Source organism: Natrix helvetica (assembly GCF_964273705.1).
Source record: "Natrix helvetica genome assembly, chromosome: 3".
Classification (NCBI taxonomy): domain Eukaryota; kingdom Metazoa; phylum Chordata; class Lepidosauria; order Squamata; family Natricidae; genus Natrix; species Natrix helvetica.
The window spans coordinates 78,386,389-78,404,100 of record NC_138549.1 but is presented as its reverse complement, the minus strand read 5'-3'; the positions used below and the strand labels follow the sequence as shown (position 1 = coordinate 78,404,100).

The 17,712-nt window shown below is 39.3% G+C and overlaps 1 protein-coding gene across 6 annotated transcripts; it reads left to right on the top strand.

Moving 5' to 3' along the window:
* The first annotated feature begins 580 nt into the window (after nt 1-580).
* Nucleotides 581-17,712, top strand: DDX59 (DEAD-box helicase 59). Of its 6 annotated transcripts, XM_081947712.1 has the most exons (9): nt 1,365-1,718; nt 5,048-5,209; nt 6,341-7,161; nt 8,294-8,461; nt 10,255-10,344; nt 11,106-11,357; nt 12,087-12,239; nt 12,779-12,907; nt 14,129-17,712. In XM_081947712.1, the coding sequence occupies exons 3-9, from the start codon at nt 6,352-6,354 to the stop codon at nt 14,384-14,386; spliced, it is 1,860 nt and encodes a 619-aa protein (XP_081803838.1). In that variant the 5' UTR covers nt 1,365-1,718; nt 5,048-5,209; nt 6,341-6,351; the 3' UTR covers nt 14,387-17,712. The 6 variants fall into 6 exon arrangements, with proteins under 6 accessions (XP_081803840.1, XP_081803838.1, XP_081803837.1 ...); XM_081947714.1 differs by lacking the exons at nt 1,365-1,718; nt 5,048-5,209 and adding an exon at nt 581-712; XM_081947711.1 differs by lacking the exon at nt 5,048-5,209 and having other exon boundaries at nt 1,366-1,718; nt 14,129-17,711.

Genomic DNA, 17,712 nt, shown 5'->3' with positions numbered 1-17,712 from the left:
CTTCAGTACTCTTGAGCAGCTTAATAGCTGTTTGCTTTCTTAAGTCAGGGGTTGGAGGCAGACTTGACTGTGTTTAGGAGAGACTTTGAAATAGATTGTCCGCTTGAAATCAACAGGACTGAATTTGACAGATCTCACTGATTTTAGTGACACAACCCATTGACTGGAATGATCAATCGATTTTAAAACCAAATTAGTCAGCCCGATCCATTTAGAACAGTCGAAATATATACTTTGCATTGTTTTGTTTGAGATAGGAAAAATAATCTTCAAAATTTATTACTTTCTTCTACTGTTTGAAGTCTCTGTCTTCCACATATGTATATCTCTGACCCTGTGCTGTTTAAGGGGTATTATTAGTCTAGGAATTAAAAACTGTTTAAGGTAGTTTAGGAATTAATTACTGTTTCTTGAAGGGACTGTCTCTCGGGTAAGACTGTCTTGCCTTCTGGGAAATGTAGTTTTATGTCACGGGTTCCTGTGTTTCTGATTGGCCATTGGGAGCTTACTGCCTACTTCTCACCGTGGGAGTAATTCTACCGTTTTTTCATAAATGGGACAGATTAGGATCAATCAGAAGAATCTCTTCATGTAAAGTACTGATTTGAGAATGCCTGATAATAAATCTGACCTGCTTGTACCTTTGTGTAAAGTTTCTGTCTGAGAAGAGCGATCGTACGTTTGGACCAGAACAGTCACTCCTATTTCGTGAGTGATGCTCCTTCTGTTTTCCCCATCAAAGAGGCAAGGCTCTATAAACAGTTGAGTGACAGTGGACATGGAATATGGGGATCAAATTAAACTGCATGCAAACTTATTTTAGGGAATCAATATTTTTGTGTGCATCAGTGACAGGGCCTCCTGCTTGTGCAGGGGCGTGGACTAGAAAAGGTCCCTTCCAACTCTGTTACTTTGTTATTTGGGAGAACAAAGAAGCCTTTGTCCCCCAGGGGACTACAGAAAGCTAAATGTCACGTTGTGGTGGGGAACGATGAGTAATAAAACGAAACGCTCATGAAAGGGGTGATTCTCCCCGCCACTCCTTTTGTTAGGAAATATTTGGGTTGCAAGACTTCAAACGACCAGTAGATGAGCAGCAACAGATAGTAAATTTTGATGTTCTGGCTGGCTTTCCATTTCATGCAGCACCAGCCGCTTCGGAAAAGCAGGGAATTAGCAGGCTTTTGCGGAGAACAAAACGTGCCTTTGGTTTGCATCAGTGGTTGGCTTCCAAGGAAACCTTGGCTGCTTAAAAAGACGTGTTCGCATTTTATGCAGACCTTGTCTGCAACGCGCCGGCGGTTGCTCACGACGCAGCCCGCGTTTCCAAGAGGAACCGGAAATGAAGGCCCGGAAAAACCACCCTCTTTTTTCTACCTCGGAGAATCCGAGGCGCCGTGACGATGGCTAGAACGGCAGGTTAAATGTTGGGGGAAGCGTAGAGGGGTCGGTTTCCTGTACGCTGGAGGACGGACTTTGTGGTAGGATGATTAAGGAAGCCCGAATCGCTTTTCACGGGAAACTGGGTGCGTCGGTCGCTGTGTTGCAAATGCCCCCCTACTCCCCCTTTGCTTGCATGCTGCCTTTTGTATTGGACCGCCGCTTCAGCCTTTTGGGTCGCTTTGTATATCTCTGCGGTCACGTGCTAGAGAGAGTATCGGATCCGATGGGAGAATCGCTTGAGATATATTGATGACAGGTCTATGGGCTGATTTGCAGTAAGATGGCAACGATTTTTGAACTGTTAAAGTTGGGAGCTATTTTTAAATTAAAAGTAAATTTCTTCGCCTAGTTGCTTAGCCTAGTTCAAGGTTGACTCACCCGTCCTTCCGAGGTGGATAAAACGAGGACCCAGATTGTTGGAGGTCTCTGTAAACAGCTTAGAGTGCTGTAAAGCACAACGAAGCGGTATATAAGTCTAAATGCTATTGCTATTATGGCATGACTACTTTGCCGTTTTATTGCTTTGATCTGATCTGTGTGTTGCTTTCTAATTACACGTTACATTTTTCATTAGTACATTGACCTGCTGTGCACAGAATATGGTTCCAGGGCTTCCACTGATTTTTATTATTTATTTATTTGATTTGTCAATCGTTTACAAGGTAATAGGTATAAGAATAAACATGAGTATGAATGAAATGGATACGAATAAATGGGGACAGTAGGACAGGGATGGTAGGCACAATAGTTCACTTATCACGCCCCTCTTGCGGACCTCTTAGGAATGGGGTAAGGTCAATAGTAGACAGTTTAAGGTTAAAATTATGGGGATTTGAAAATGTAACAACAGAGTCAGGTAGGGCATTCCAGGCATTGACCACTCTGTTGCTGAAGCAATCAAGTTTGGAGCGGTTTACATTGAGTTTGCCTTTCTTTCTTTTTCTTTCTTTCTCCCTTCCTTCCTTCCCTCCCTTCTTTCTTTCTTTTTCTTTCTCCCTCCCTTTCCTCCCTTTCTTTTCCCTTCCCTTCCCTCTTTCTCCCTTCCCTCCCTCCTCTTTCTTTCTTTCTTTCTTTCTCCCCCCCCTCTCCTCCCTTTCTTTTCCCTTCCCTTCCCTCTTTCTCCCTTCCCTCCTTTTCTTTCTTTCTCCTTCCTTCTCTTCCTTTCCTACTCCCCTCCCTTTCCTCCCTTTCTTTTCCCTTCCCTTCCCTCTTTCTCCCTTCCCTCCCTCCCTTTTTCTTTCTTTCTTTTTCTTTCTTTCTTTATCCCTCCCTTTCTTTTCCCTTCCCTTCCCTCTTTCTCCCCTTTCTTTCTTTCTCCTTCCTTCTCTTTCTTTCTCCCCTCCCTTCCCTCCCTCTTTCTTTCTTTCTCCCTCCCTTCCCTCCCTTTCTTTTTCTTTCTTTCTTTCTCTCTCTCTCCTTCCTTTCTTTTTTTTCTTTTTCCCTTCCTGTGAAGAACCCCAGGTCTTTAGTAGGAGGAAGAAAAGCCAGATGTTTTGAAACTGAGAACATGCCCATTGATCATCTGACATTCTTAGAGCTCCACTATTGATTAGCTTAGCCTGAGCAAGGATAGCACTTTCAATAAACACTCAACTCAAGTTCAGTGCACTTGGGGATTTCTCTTTCTTTCTTTCTTTCTTTCTTTCTTTCTTTCTTTCTTTCTCTTTCTTTCTTTCTTTCTTTCTCCCTTGAAGCCCCCCCCCTCAGTCAGTTTTTGCTCCCAGGCGGCTGCAGGGAGGCTTGCTAGGCACCCCCTGCACCTGTTTTGGGCCTAGCAGGCCTCCCTAAAGCCCCCTGGGAGCCATAATGGGGGGACTCCTGGAAGGGGTGGGGAAAGTAAGTTTACAAGCCTGGTGGGGATGGGTGGGGGGGGGCGCAGCAAGCTCCAGAGGGGGAGGCTAGTGTGACTTACCTGTAGGCAGGAGGAGGCAGCTCAGTTGGGTGCAGGCCACGCACCACATGGCAACTTGGAACGCATCTTAGGCAGGCAAGCTGCCTGGGGGCTGAGGAGTGACTGGGTGGGGCAGGTGGGCGGGGCGAATGACCAGGGACCGGTTCGGGTGCCTGGCCAGCTTGCCGTCCCTACTGGTTTCGGCGACACAGGCTCAATTTCCACTATCGGTTCTCCCGAACTGGTGTGAACCGGTAGGAACCCACCTCTGGTCCACGAACCTGGCTCTGATGAATGGACTTTAGATTGGATTAAAATAAGAATCAGAATAAGGCCTACCAGTGGTGGGTTCCTGCCGGATCGCACCGGATTGTGTGCTCCTTTTCGGCGCTAAACCCGGAAGTACGGTCTTGCCCTGCCCCTGGCGACGCGACGACGCTTGCCTGCGCTCCACCAGCCCGGCTGGGAACGGAGACGTTTCTCTGCTCAGCAATGTCTTCAGTGGAGTGGTGGCAGCCTGGCAGGCTGAGCCTGCGTCCCTTTCAGGCGCTCCGCTCCGCTGAGGAAACGTCTCCGTTCCCAGCCGAGCTGGTGAAGCGCAGGCAAGCGTCGTCCCGTCGCCAGGGGCGGGGCAAGACCGTACTTCCGGGTTTAGCGCCGAAAGGGAGCGCGCGATCCGGTGTGATCCGGCAGGAACCCACCACTGAGGCCTACCCTGTTTTAATTCAGAACATCATGTATTGCATATGTATAAGGTGCATGAAGACAGCCTTTTGTCTTTTTCCTCAGCAGTGTTATTTTATAAATACTGTAAATCAAAACTCATGTCCTATAATAACTGACAAAGTTGCTTAATTGATGGAAGCAGTGAGTCTTATTTAGAAATCATTTTGGCCTTTATGATTTTAACGCTAGTTATTTCCTCATTTTTCGTGGAACCATCTTTATAGGAATTATAAGGGGGATATTAACTGCTACTCATAATCTGCTTAAAAACAACTGTTACCAAGTAACATTAGTAAAGGACAAAATTCCCATCTTCTCTCCATCTGAAAACATGGGATCAGCAACCTCTAGTTTTAACAAAGATCAAGGTTCATTTATTCTGTGTTGGTTCCAGAGGACACATAATAAAGAAAGGCTGGAAAAGGTCAGCCTGTGTGAACTTTTGGGATTTCCTTTTTTTAATTTCATAGAAAGAAACAGGCAGTGAATCAGAAGAGAACATTTGGGTTAACACGAGAATGTGCTAATTTAGTCACTCAACATGTAAATCCTATTTCAGAGGGGATAAACTGACTTTAAGATAATGTATAATTCAGGACAACTTTTTGATGCAGTACAGGGAGTGGAGAAAATACCACAATGAGGCTTGCAGCTAGGGAAAAAATGAGTGTGGCCTCAGTTTTTCTAGCCACTGATACAAATATTATTTTATTTTCAATGAAAATGACCTTGGGTTATAACTGTATTGCTTCCAAGCAATGGGTGCTTTGTATTTGAAGAACAATATATTACTGATTTGGTACAGTACTGAGTTGCTTTAAGAAACAACTTGTTAATTTTAGATTCTGAGACAGAGATCATATTATTAATTTAGAAATAAATGTTTGCCTCAGTCATTTAAATGAATAATGAACTATGAGCATTGTCCAGAAAGCAATGGAGGATGCCTTGTATTTAATGCCATAATGTTCTTTCCTGTTACCTCAGCCTCTGCTAGTTACCATATTTTTCGGAGTATAAGACACTCTGGAATATAAGACACACCTTAGTTTTTGGGGAGGAAAATAAGAAGAAAAATTCTGCCTCTGCCTACCAGCATCCATGGTATTCAGCTGGCTAGCTTCCTGACTTGGAACACATGTTAACAAGGTGAGCCAATGAATAGGGATAGCAACTAAGTCAGGCAACGAGGACTAATTGGACTCTGAAACAGTATTTGCCATGTGAGCCACAAGGAGACAGGAAGAAGCCTGGCTGAAAGTGAAACTGCTTGTGTTTTGCTTGTATTTACTGTTACTTTGGAAAACCTGCTTTTGGTATTGTATTGTGTATTATTATTATTTTGAATCCTGCTGAATCAGTTACTTGTGTGTTCTTTCTGAATGTGATTGCAGCTGCAAACTCTGACCTGCCATGTCAGCTTCAGCACTTATTGCAGCCTGATTCAGCACAGCTGATCGGCGGGTGGATTGGACTGCCGGAATACCCCCAATCAGCTGTTCCAGGCTGCAGGGATTGCCACAGACCATCTCTGCCTCCATGCCTCGTGTTTTTGGCCTCTGGTGGAAGTGGATGGGGCTACATTCGGTATATAAGACGCACCCAAATTTTCACTCTTTTTTGGGGGGAAAAGGTACATCTTATACTCTGAAAAATACAGTAAATAGCTATTGCAACAAAATTTCCAGATATTTTATTTCTCCATGTTGAAACTGGAGCCGTTGCAGCCTTTCACAGCTCCATAATAAACAAACAACGAAAAAGAGTAAACTAACCTAAAACTATGCTCATCGTTTCCATTATCAGAAAAATATTTATGGATGGATTTGATTTTTTAAAAACCCCATCTCTTAGAACACAGGTGTCAAACTCACCATGTCACATTGATATCATGTGCCATTGTGATGTTTTTTGCCTTTGTAGAGCTGGGGTGGCATGGCCTGTGTGTGACGCATCCGGCCCGCAGGTCGCCAGTTTGATACCCCTGTCGTAGAAGGTAATGGGGTTTACTTCCAAGATTAACTCACTACTATGCTACTTTTCCAACTTATTTAAATGCTGTAAAATGATCCATGAATTCCAGGTTTAAATAACTCTTCCACATGATAAAATTAATAGACTCTAACCACAGCTTATATGATTCCAATTCAAATAAACTTGCTCCTGTACAAATGGAGAATAATCTATTCTTTGAGCTTCCTGTTGCCCTTGGTGGATCATATGGAAATGTTAATGAGTCAGAAGATTGCCAGTTCTAATGATTGTATATTTTCATGATAGGTTGTTGAAGAATGTTTGTTCCCAGATCTCTCAAAGTCAAGAGAAATGCTGTTGATGAGGAGTGTTGTGTCACAAAAAAACACAAATCTTCCCACAATGAATCTGCATCTGAAAAGCCTACAGAACTTAGAGATTTCAGGTCTGACATCATAAATGCAACAACTGTTGAGACTGATTCATTGAAATCAATAGAAGGACACAGTGCGCCACAGATATTTTTAGATTCAACTCTGGCCCTTACTGAATCAGAGTCAGAAAACAATGAGGGCTCTTGTGATACAGAAGAACCTATAAAATCTTTCAGTAAAACTCAGCGCTGGCCACAATCTGGGGAACCTGTATGCATAGTCTGTGGTCGGTATGGGGAGTACATCTGTGACAAGACTGATGAAGATGTATGTAGTTTGGAATGTAAAGCCAAGCACCTTCTACAATTCAAAGGAGAGGAGGAAAGCTCAAAGCCTACTAAGAGTGAACAAGCCATCTCTCAGCCCACCTTACCTGATGCTGCTTATGCGTACGAAGAGAATGAATTCCTGTTAAGCCTTGAGGATGAACAGATCGAAGGTTTAAAACAGCAGCTGGGCATAGTTGTTGAAGGGCAAGGAGTTGCAAGACCCATTGTTGAGTTTGAACATTGTTGCTTCCCAGAAATTCTCAGCAGCAATTTAAAAAAAGCAGGCTATGAAGTCCCAACCCCTGTCCAGATGCAGATGATTCCAGTTGGGTTACAGGGCAGAGATATTGTGGCAACGGCTGACACCGGCTCAGGGAAAACTGCAGCTTTCCTGCTTCCTGTTATAATGAAAGCTTCAGAAGAGGTAACCTTTGTTCATTGAGAGGATCCGTGTTTATTGAGAAGAATTGTTCAGAGCATTCCAATGCATTTGAGAAATTCTGCATAAGGTCTCAAACTTTGTTGTTTTCCAGAGAAACTATACATGTAATCTTTTTTTTTTTTTAAAAAAAAAGGTTTTGCCTTTCTGTCATCTCACTTGAAATATGTGATTATATTTGTGATGTTCATCTGAACATGTTTTGTGGAAGAAATTTATACCTGGGTGTTGTGGCCCAGCAGGATCCGGTTGAGCTGCTGGTGGACTCAGATAGCGAGGAACCATATGAGTCTGCCCTGGACAATGTGGAGGACCCTGTGCAGGGTTCAGACTCAGAACAGGGACCAGAGAGGCTGGTTGGCCACCAGGAGGCGCCTGAAGCATGGAGCAGTGGGGAGGATCAAAGGCAGTTTGTACCTGATGCTAGATTGAGAAAGGCTGAGAAACGGAAGCAGCAACTCCATAGGCAGACTCACAGAAGATGATTAAGCACAGGTGGTTGTGCATTGGCCCCTCCCAAGAGAGATTATAGGTGAGGTGTTGGGAGGGGACATTTGCAGGAAACAACCGTTCGAATTAGAAGTTAAGAAAATCTATCTGTGTATTCTAGCTGAGTTTGCTCATTTGGACTATCTGCGTTGCTTCATTCGAATTATCTGGGTTGCTCTATTGAATGTGAGTTGTCTGGGCCCACAGCCAAAGGATTCGTTATCTCAGTAATTAAACAGTGGCAAACAGCCAAGCCTGTGTTCTGGTTTATTCACAGGGGTGGAGAGGGGGGTCAGAACACCTGGGCAATTTAAATGTTAATATGTCTGAAGACTGGCGCAGAGTGATTACAATGAAAGCATAAGCAAATCTTCCTTTCCATCTTCAAATGACTCCTTTCCTTCCACTTGCTCTCACTTCTGCGCTTAAGGCAGAATATTGGTGTAGTGGTGTATACTGCTGCAATATGTTATACATGGTATAACTACTGACATCACTAGATTAACTATGGATGTAGTGATGGTTATTGAGTTGGTTTGATATAAATGAACTCTCACATTTTATTTTTCTGAAATTTTTAATCAGAGGAAAAATCAGTAACCTATTATTTGTTTTTGTGCTTTTTAAGACTGACACTTTGTCTGCTCTTATTCTGACACCAACAAGAGAATTAGCTATACAGATAGAGAAGCAAGCTAAGGAGCTCATGATTGGTCTACCGAATATGAGAACTGTTCTTCTGGTTGGAGGATTGCCTTTACCACCCCAGCTTCATCGCCTGAAGCAAAATGTTAAGGTAAATCACGTTACGTTATATTTTTAAGGTCTGAATGAACAATTGATGCAGTTTATGTTTAGAGTGGCATAAAAGTCAGAGAACCTGATTGAAATGGTGTCTCTTATTTTACTGGCAAGTTCTAGAGTAGCAGATAATTATTTTCAAAGCTGGACCATAAAGGAAAAAGAAAATAAACTTTTTTCCCTCTTCGCCTTCATTCATTCACTCAGCAAATTAGTTAAAACTTTGTTATGAGTAAAACACCCAAACTTCATAAAACGAACAGTACTAAGATACTATAAAAGTTATAGTAAAGCAAGAGATAGTCCATGATTCATTGCTTCTATCTTTACAAAGACAAAGCCTTTTAGCATAGAGAATTTTGTGGTATTTGCCCTCTAACATTGCTAACAGTAATGCAATTCCTTGTAGGACTCAAGTTCTTTCTCAAAGAGTAACGACTGTGGTTTGAAGAGTTTTGCACAGCACCATCTTGTACATTAATTGTACCTATTGCTGGATCTGGAGGTTTTCCTCAAAGTTATTCATATTTCCGTCAAGTGATTGTTGTGTTCTACATGGGTCTGCCTTTTGTGCTCACTCAGAAGCTTCAGCTGTTCTAGAAAGCAGTAGAACAAGTAGTTATGTATGTGCATTGATAGGTTCACATATAATACCTCTACTCTGCAAACTGCACCAGCTACCCCACAAAGCAAGAGTCTTGGATTAGATCTCTTCTCCATTTCCAGCCCCCTAAGCTTGCCCATAAAGATATGCTGATTAATAGTATTGAAGGCTTCTGGCAGATTATGGAGAACCAGGATTGATGTACCATTTCCACCTAAGTTTACCATAGGTCAGTAGCAAATGTGATCAGTGCTAGGTTCTTTGACTTGCAGCATGACATCCTTCTTAGTAACCTTCTGTTAGGGATGTAACCCTAAGCTTGGCTTGGCAATGTATATAAGCTATGATTGTAACAAATGTATCTGTTACTTTAAATGCTAAAGAGATGTAATTGGTTTGTTACCTCAAGCAGCCATAAGAGGGAGCCAGAATGACTGTTAGCTCTCTGTTTGTTAGACGCTGATCGGTGTATTGTGAGGTACTGTGGTTTGCTACTGTTAGCTGTTTTTGTGTGCTAAACTGACTATTTGATAACTGAATAACTGAACCATGTATGACTTGGACTATTAACTGGACTCTGAATACCTCTACATTTCCACATAGTAAACTACTATATTTTATACTATTCAGTGTCCCTGTATGCTGGTTTGTGTGTGTTCTTCCATACCATTCCCATTACGCTTCTCTGCACACTCGCTCTCCTAACAGGGAACTTAATTATTAACACCTTCCTTTAAAATGAAAATGAAGACAGGCCAGAACTTATCCAGCACAGTTTGGTCCCCAAATGGGGGACTTTAAACCTCCTTAAATGCAGGCAGGATCATTCTTTCTCTTAAAAGTATTCACTTTTGGATGCAGTCACGTACCAGCCAAGAAGGGCATGGATCTCAAATACTGGTAGACATAGAGGTCCAAAGAATCTCTCCTTTTTCTCCAGTAATAGGGTCAACTTTTCCCAGATAACCACATCAGTCCATATCTCAACTACTTCCACAGAACCAATTACATCCATCTCCAAGCAAATCTAAGTAATTTTATGTTTCATGTGCTGTGAAAAATCCTGTTTTTCACATTTAAACATGTTTTCATTTTGGATATTTGATTTAATAAGTTTGTTGGAAGTTGTAATAACAATGAATTTATTTATTTTCTATTATTTGTATTTCCTGCCTTTATTTTAGGTAATCATAGCAACACCTGGAAGGCTCCGAGAAATTCTAAAGCAATCATCTATTCAACTTCATAATATTAAAATTGCTGTTGTTGATGAGGTAAGTGTATATTATTTTTCAAAAAAATGTGGGGATAGTCACTAGTGTAATGACTCTTCTATTTTGAGGAGGTAGGTTAAATGACTCTTTTTCTGTATGGTAACTAAACACTGTAGAACACGGTGGGCAAATATTACAGTTTTAATACTGTAGTTTATGCATGATTAGATTTACTTACATAGCATGTTTGGATTAACTTAGCTTAACATATAATTCAGTAGTATCTCAAAACCTTTTCAAATATCCATTTTTGAAGATAATGTTCCAGCAGTTACAAATTACAACTGAAGATCTTGGCAAAGAAAGAGTTGAATGTGTAAAAGAGTTACTTTCACCTACTTTGGTGGGCATTGAAATAGACCAAATTTTAAACAACATCCTATCACGCTGGACTGATCAACGTAATTATTGTTGACAGGAGCTGTTGGCAGGAAAGAGACATAATTCGAGATACTGGGAATATGTACTTCCTAGCCAGATTGTCTTTGTTACCCAAAGAAGCACTACTGTAATATATATTTTCCACTACAACCACTATCTAAAAAACTGCTCTTTCTCTCTCTATGGGCATCGATGTTCAGAACCATCTGCTAGCATGGTTATTGCTGGGAGATGTATTTCTCACAATACTGAAGTAGTTAAGTTTAGGAAGTGCTGATCTGAAAGCCCAGATAGATGTTGCTAATAAATGTAAAATAATGTTTTCACTCATCTTCAACAAGAAGAAAACACTAGTTAATCCATTTCTTTGTTTAAAATAGGTTGATACCATGCTAAAGATGGGCTTCCAGCAGCAGGTGTTAGAAATTTTGGAAAATATTCCCAATGATCATCAAACCCTCTTGGTGTCAGCCACGATGCCTTTAAGCATTGAACATTTGGCAAGCCGACTTCTGCAGGATCCAGTGAAAATAACAGTCGGAGAAAAGAATCTGCCGTGTTCCAATATTCGCCAGATTATTTTGTGGACAGAAGAGCCTTCCAAAAAGAAAAAGCTTTTTGAAATATTAAATGTTAGTACCCTTATGGAAATACACATCTTTGTTTCTTTTCATCAACTATAGATATTTTGGGGGAAATGTACTAGAACCATTGCTATAATCAATTTTGTTTCTGGAAATGTAGTCATTAAAACCATAAATCTATTCCTCTTGGGCAATTTCTCTGCTGAAATATTGATAGCATCAATCTTATTAGTTATGTAGACTTGCATATTACTGCATGTATGTATATGTATACATGTGTGTTTATATGGGGATGGGGTATTTAATTAAGTAACAACTAATATTCAAAGAATTATGCCATACCCCAAGGCATTTTTGCTACATTTGAATAGAAATCATGCTATGCTATACTGTACATAGTTTTCATAAGAGTGTTAAAAGAATTTGTATTATGGCATGTTTCCTTCATAAGAAACTAAAACATATAACCTTTGGGCTGTGAGAATTTAAACAGCTCTTGTCGAAATACTTAAATCCTCATGGTGTTAAAAGCATTTTTACAAACTATAGTTAATAGAAAATAATTACGGATATTTGCATTCTTTTTAACTATTCAAAAATATTTGAAACATTATTACTTCAGCCTTAGTAATATTGGAAAATAGTTGGATACTTCCTTTGCTTTATTTACCACCACTAAATCTCACACTATTCTATTTATCTTTTTTGGGGGGTACATAAATTAATCTTTTTTTAACCTTATGCTCACTGTGGTCTCCCTGTCTCCCTCTTTTTTAGGATAAGAAACTCTTTAAGCCTCCAGTACTGGTATTTGTGGAATGTAAGTTGGGTGCTGATCTTCTGAGTAATGCTGTTCATAAAATCACAGATTTACAGACAACATCAATGCATGCTGAGAAATCACAGTCAGAAAGAACTGCAATTTTACAGGTCTGTAAACATCTGGGGCCTATCTAAAACACTAGCTAAATCTATGATTAAAGAACTCTAAACAAGGGTTTCCCAAAGTGTGGCTTGAGGACCTCTGAGGTTCAGCAAAATCAAATATTTCAAAATTTCTCAGTTTTAATTGCTAATATAGTAAATATCGATACAGTAGCTACAACCCTTATAAACCAAAGCTCTTTGGGGTTCTCAGTCTTGAGACCAAAATATTTGAGAACTGTTCCTCTAGACACAGTACACTATTAGGTAGAGAGTTTGAGATGGACCCCTTAGTGAGTCTACTTTTAGATGAAAGTTATTTTTCATATCACAAAATATATCTGAAGATTCATTGTGTTGGCTAAAGCAGCTATGGAATCATGTTTTCAACTTTATAAAATTACATAGACACTTCTTTTTCCTTATTGTTCATCTATTGTTTTTGTTTTCTTTGAAATGTATTCAGAATTTTTGCTGATGCTTTTGTAATTTTGAAAGGTATACCTCTATTGTTGAAAATAATGATTATATTTCCCTTGTGCTAGGGATTATTGCAAGGGAAATATGAAGTTGTAGTAAGCACTGGAGTCCTTGGGCGTGGACTTGACCTTGTCAATATTAAGCTGGTGGTGAATTTTGATATGCCATCTAGCATGGATGAATATGTGCACCAGGTAAATACACTTTCTGATTTAAAAGGCATAATGTAATATTGAATCTTTAAACAAAAAGCAAGTCTCGTTGCTCAAAAGACCTACAAAGTGCTTGATGATACAAAATGGACTGCGGAGGAAACACTTTTCAAATTAGTAGTTCACTCTTGAGTATGTTATACATTTTAAAGAGTGCCTAAAGAGCTATGCTCCGTATCATGCTATAGGTATAAACAACGAATTGTATTTCATTTCAATGTCTATGGAGATTCTCAATCATCCAGGTCAATGGGTCCCAAAGGTGCTTTTCAAAAGGCAACTGGATTTAGTTTTTTTCTTGAAAATATTTTGTAATGTTTTGGAATGTTTTCAAGAAAAAAACTGAGAAAGTCCAATTGCTTTTTGAAAAGCACTTTTGGCTACATTCATTTAAATAACTTCCTTACTAAAGCAAATTAAAATGCAGTGAACAACATAGTTTTGTGATGTGTCCATTACTCTACATATCCTGCCAAAAATACTTGAAGTATCTTACATGATCATAAAACTTGAAAACATATGCAATTTATTTTCTTAATTGCTTAGTGTTATTGTCTATTGTCTATATTGTCTATCTATTTGCTACATTGTTTTTTGTTTTTTTAAATTTTTCTGATCATTAATCAAATAAATACTGTATTGTATTGTTCCTTTGTCCATGACTGAAACTTTAGTCAATGTAATTATTTGTAGTTAGATATATATTGTACAGTGAGTCCTTGACTTATGACCATTTGTTTAATTATGGTTTGAAGTAACAACAGCTTCAGAAAAGTGACTTATGATCTGCCTTTGAAGGTACCACTGTTACACTGCTTCCACAGTCACATGATTGCAATTCAGATGCTTGGGAACTGGCACACATTTAAGACAGTTGCAGCATCTTGTCATGTGATTGTGATTTGCAACCTCACTTAGCTCCCAACAAGCAAAGTTATTTGAAGAAACCAGGTTTAATTAATAGTCAAGTGATTCATTTAACAACTGAATGATTCAGTCAACAGTGCAGTGATTTGCTTGAATTTTTATGATAAAAATGGTTGTAATATTCAGGTCCAGTTGTGTAATGATTTGCTTTATGATCACACTGGTTTACAATGAAAATTCTGATTAGAATTGTGGCTGTAAGTCAAGCTCTATCTGTATAGTTACCTGTAACATTTATCATTGATTTTAAGTACCATTGCTTTCTCCTTTTTTTAGGTTGGAAGAGCAGGTCGACTGGGTCACAATGGAACTGCAATTACATTTATTAATAATAAGAGCAAGAGACTTTTCTGGGATGTGGTAAAGCGAGTTAAACCAACTGGCACCATTCTCCCACCTCAGTTATTAAATTCTCCATATTTACATGACCAAAAGCGGAAAGAACAGCTGAAAGAACATCAGAATAATCTTGTAACTGGGGATAATCTTATGGACATTATTAGAAAACATGATAAAAGTACGTCTCAAAAATAACAAGCTATATTTAAAAATATAATTTTTTATGTCAACTTGTTTTATATGCAAAATTTTAATCCATTTCTATGGATGTGCTTCAATAAAAATATAAATTTGTAGTCCCATTAATTCAAAATGAGAGAGGTATTTTTTTTTCATTTAGTCCAATGCTTAATTTTGGTGAGAGCTGATAGTTCATACATCTCCATGCTAATGAGGTATCAAGAGTGCTATTTTAGTAAGAGATTAATTTTGTTAACTGGAGATAATGACTTATCCTTGGTCATTTTATACAGTATTTCATTAAGGGCTTAGATCTCAGGTTAAATGACAAAATACATATGTACAGGTGAAACTCGAAAAATTAGAATATCGTGCAAAAGTTCATTTATTTCAGTAATGCAACTTAAAAGGTGAAACTAATATATGAGATAGACTTATTACATGCAAAGCAAGATAGTTCAAGCCGTGATTTGTCATAATTGTGATGATTATGGCTTACAGCTCATGAAAACCCCAAATCCAGAATCTCAGAAAATTAGAATATCACATGCAATCAATAAAACAAGGATTGTACATAGAACAATACTGGACCTCTGAAAAGTATAAGCATGCATATGTACTCAGTACTTGGTTTGGGCCCCTTTTGCAGCAATTACTGCCTCAATGCGTGGCATGAAAGCTATCAGCCTGTGGCACTGCTGAGATGTTATGGAAGACCAGGATGCTTCAATAGCGGCCTTCAGCTCTTCTGCATTGTCCGGTCTCATGTCTCTCATCTTTCTCTTGGCAATGCCCCATAGATTCTCTATGGGGTTCAGGTCAGACGTGTTTCCTAGCCAATCAAGCACAGTAATCCCACGATCATTGAACCAGGTTTTGTTGCTTTTGGCAGTGTGGGCAGGTGCCAGATCCTGCTGGGAAATGAAGTCAGCATCCCCATAAAGCTCGTCTGCGGAAGGAAGCATGAAGTGCTCCAAAATCTCCTGGTAGACGGCTGCGTTGACCCTTGACTTAATGAAGCACAGTAGACCAACACCAGATGACATGGCTCCCCAAATCAATACAGACTCTGGAAACTTCACACTGGACTTCAAGCATCTTGCAGTGTGTGCCTCTCCATTCTTCCTCCATACTCTGGGTCCTTGGTTTCCAAATGAGATGCAAAAGTTGCTCTCATCAGAAAAGAGGACTTTGGACCACTGAGCAACAGACCAGGTCTGTTTTTCTTTAGCCCAGGTAAGACGCTTCTGACGTTTGTTGTTCAGGAGTGGCTCGACAAGAGGAATACGACATTTGAAGCCCATGTCCAGGATCCGTCTGTGTCTGGTGGCTCTTGATGCACTGACTCCAGTCTTTTCCTGACAATCCTCTCCAGGCTGCCGTCATCCCTGCTGCTTGTGCACCTTTTTCTTCCACACTTTTCCCTTCCACATAACTTTCTATTAATGTGCTTTGATACAGCACTTTGGGAACATCCAACTTCTTTTGCAATTACCTTTTGAGGCTTTCCCTCCTTATGGAGGGTGTCAATGATGGTTTTCTGCACAACTGTCAGGTCAGCAGTCTTTCCCATGATTGTGATTCCTACTGAACCAGACTGAGAGACCATTTAAAGGCTCAGGAACTCTTTGCAGGTGTTATGGCTTAATTAGCTGATTAGAGAGGGACCCTTTGAGCCTAGAATATTGCACCTTTTCACAATATTCTAATTTTCTGAGATTGTGGATTTGGGATTTCATGAGCTGTAAGCCATAATCATCACAATTATGACAAATCACGGCTTGAACTATCTTGCTTTGAATGTAATGAGCCTATCTCATATATTAGTTTCACCTTTTAAGTTGCATTACTGAAATAAATGAACTTTTGCACGATTTTCTAATTTTTCGAGTTTCACCTGTATTTTCAATGGCTGGGTTTAGTGCAATATATGTAGAGAAACGGAATCGGGAAATCTCATTTACTGTTACCAAATATTACAGTATTCCATATATACATTTATTTAATAGCAACTAATCCTGCCAAATCTTAGGGTAAAGGTAGTATTTAAACAGTCATGATCTAAGATGTGCCTGATGAACTGAAATGCTTTGTGCAAAATAATCAGTTGGTTCTGAATTTATTACTTGAAGTGGTTAGTTAGAGCTTGGAAAAGCAAAAGACTGTAAGAAGCCTAGAGAGTAACAAGCATGGATTAAAATAACGGCTCTGCTAATCTTAAACTTACTTAAAATGCACATTTCAGTTCAAATTCAAAAGATATTGAGGCAAGTAACTGATCAAATACTTCTGAAAGAAATTATTTATTCAGTTGTATCTGTTAGCAAGGATTAAGGGGCAGGCTGATTATAGGACAGGGGAGAGTAATCTTTTTTTCTTACAAAATTGAAGAGGGGCAGAAATATCATGTGATTCTGAGCCAATTATTCTTTTTCTCCCATTAGAGTCTGGAATAGTTAGTTACCTGTTCAATTTAGTAATGATAAATGTCTAGAATGAGTAATTGTACCTGTTGAGTTTCTCATTTTGAAATTAAAACATGCAAAGATTGTTGGCTACCTGACTGAACAGTAATACAAGTGTACAGAAGAACTGCAGCAGCATACATATTTAACACACAAGTAGTGTGAGTTTCAATTTTGGGCATCGTTAATTAATGGAGGCAGATCAGCAAGAGATTTCTACCTTACCAAATATTTGCAAGGCAACATCTAGCCAATAATGAGTATTGAGCTAGATCCAATCTGGATACTTTCAAGATGGGTGGATGTTAATTCTCAGATTTTGGGAAGTATTCATGTTGGCTGGGAATTCTTGGGATTACATCTGCACATTGTTTCTTTATTACAAATAATTATATGCTTGCATGGGCCCATGGAGGGCAGTAGAGTTGAGTTGGGGAAAGCTGGATGAGACTGACCCAACAATTTACCTCAGTATAAAACAGCTTAAAATGAATATTGATGATTGCAGTGGAGGTAGAGTGGTTTTGAAAAGAGAAAAGGGAATACAAATCTTGAACTTGAGATAGACTGACTAAATTGTGCAATCAAATTGATGTCAACTCTTAACCAAACACATAGATAGATCACTTCCAGCATGTACTTCCGGTCTTTCAATGGTGCTGTAATTGAGTCCACTTTGTTGCTATTCTTTTCTTCTTTCATTTAATCTTTTCAAGCATTATAGACTTCTCAAGAGATGATATCTACCTACCTACCAACCATCAACTGAAACAAACTGTCTATAAAACCCATGTTACAAAGCTATATGAGTTTTTAATTGTCACAAACATTTTTTTTAATTTGTAGAAGAAAAATGGCATTCAATTTTGCTTTACT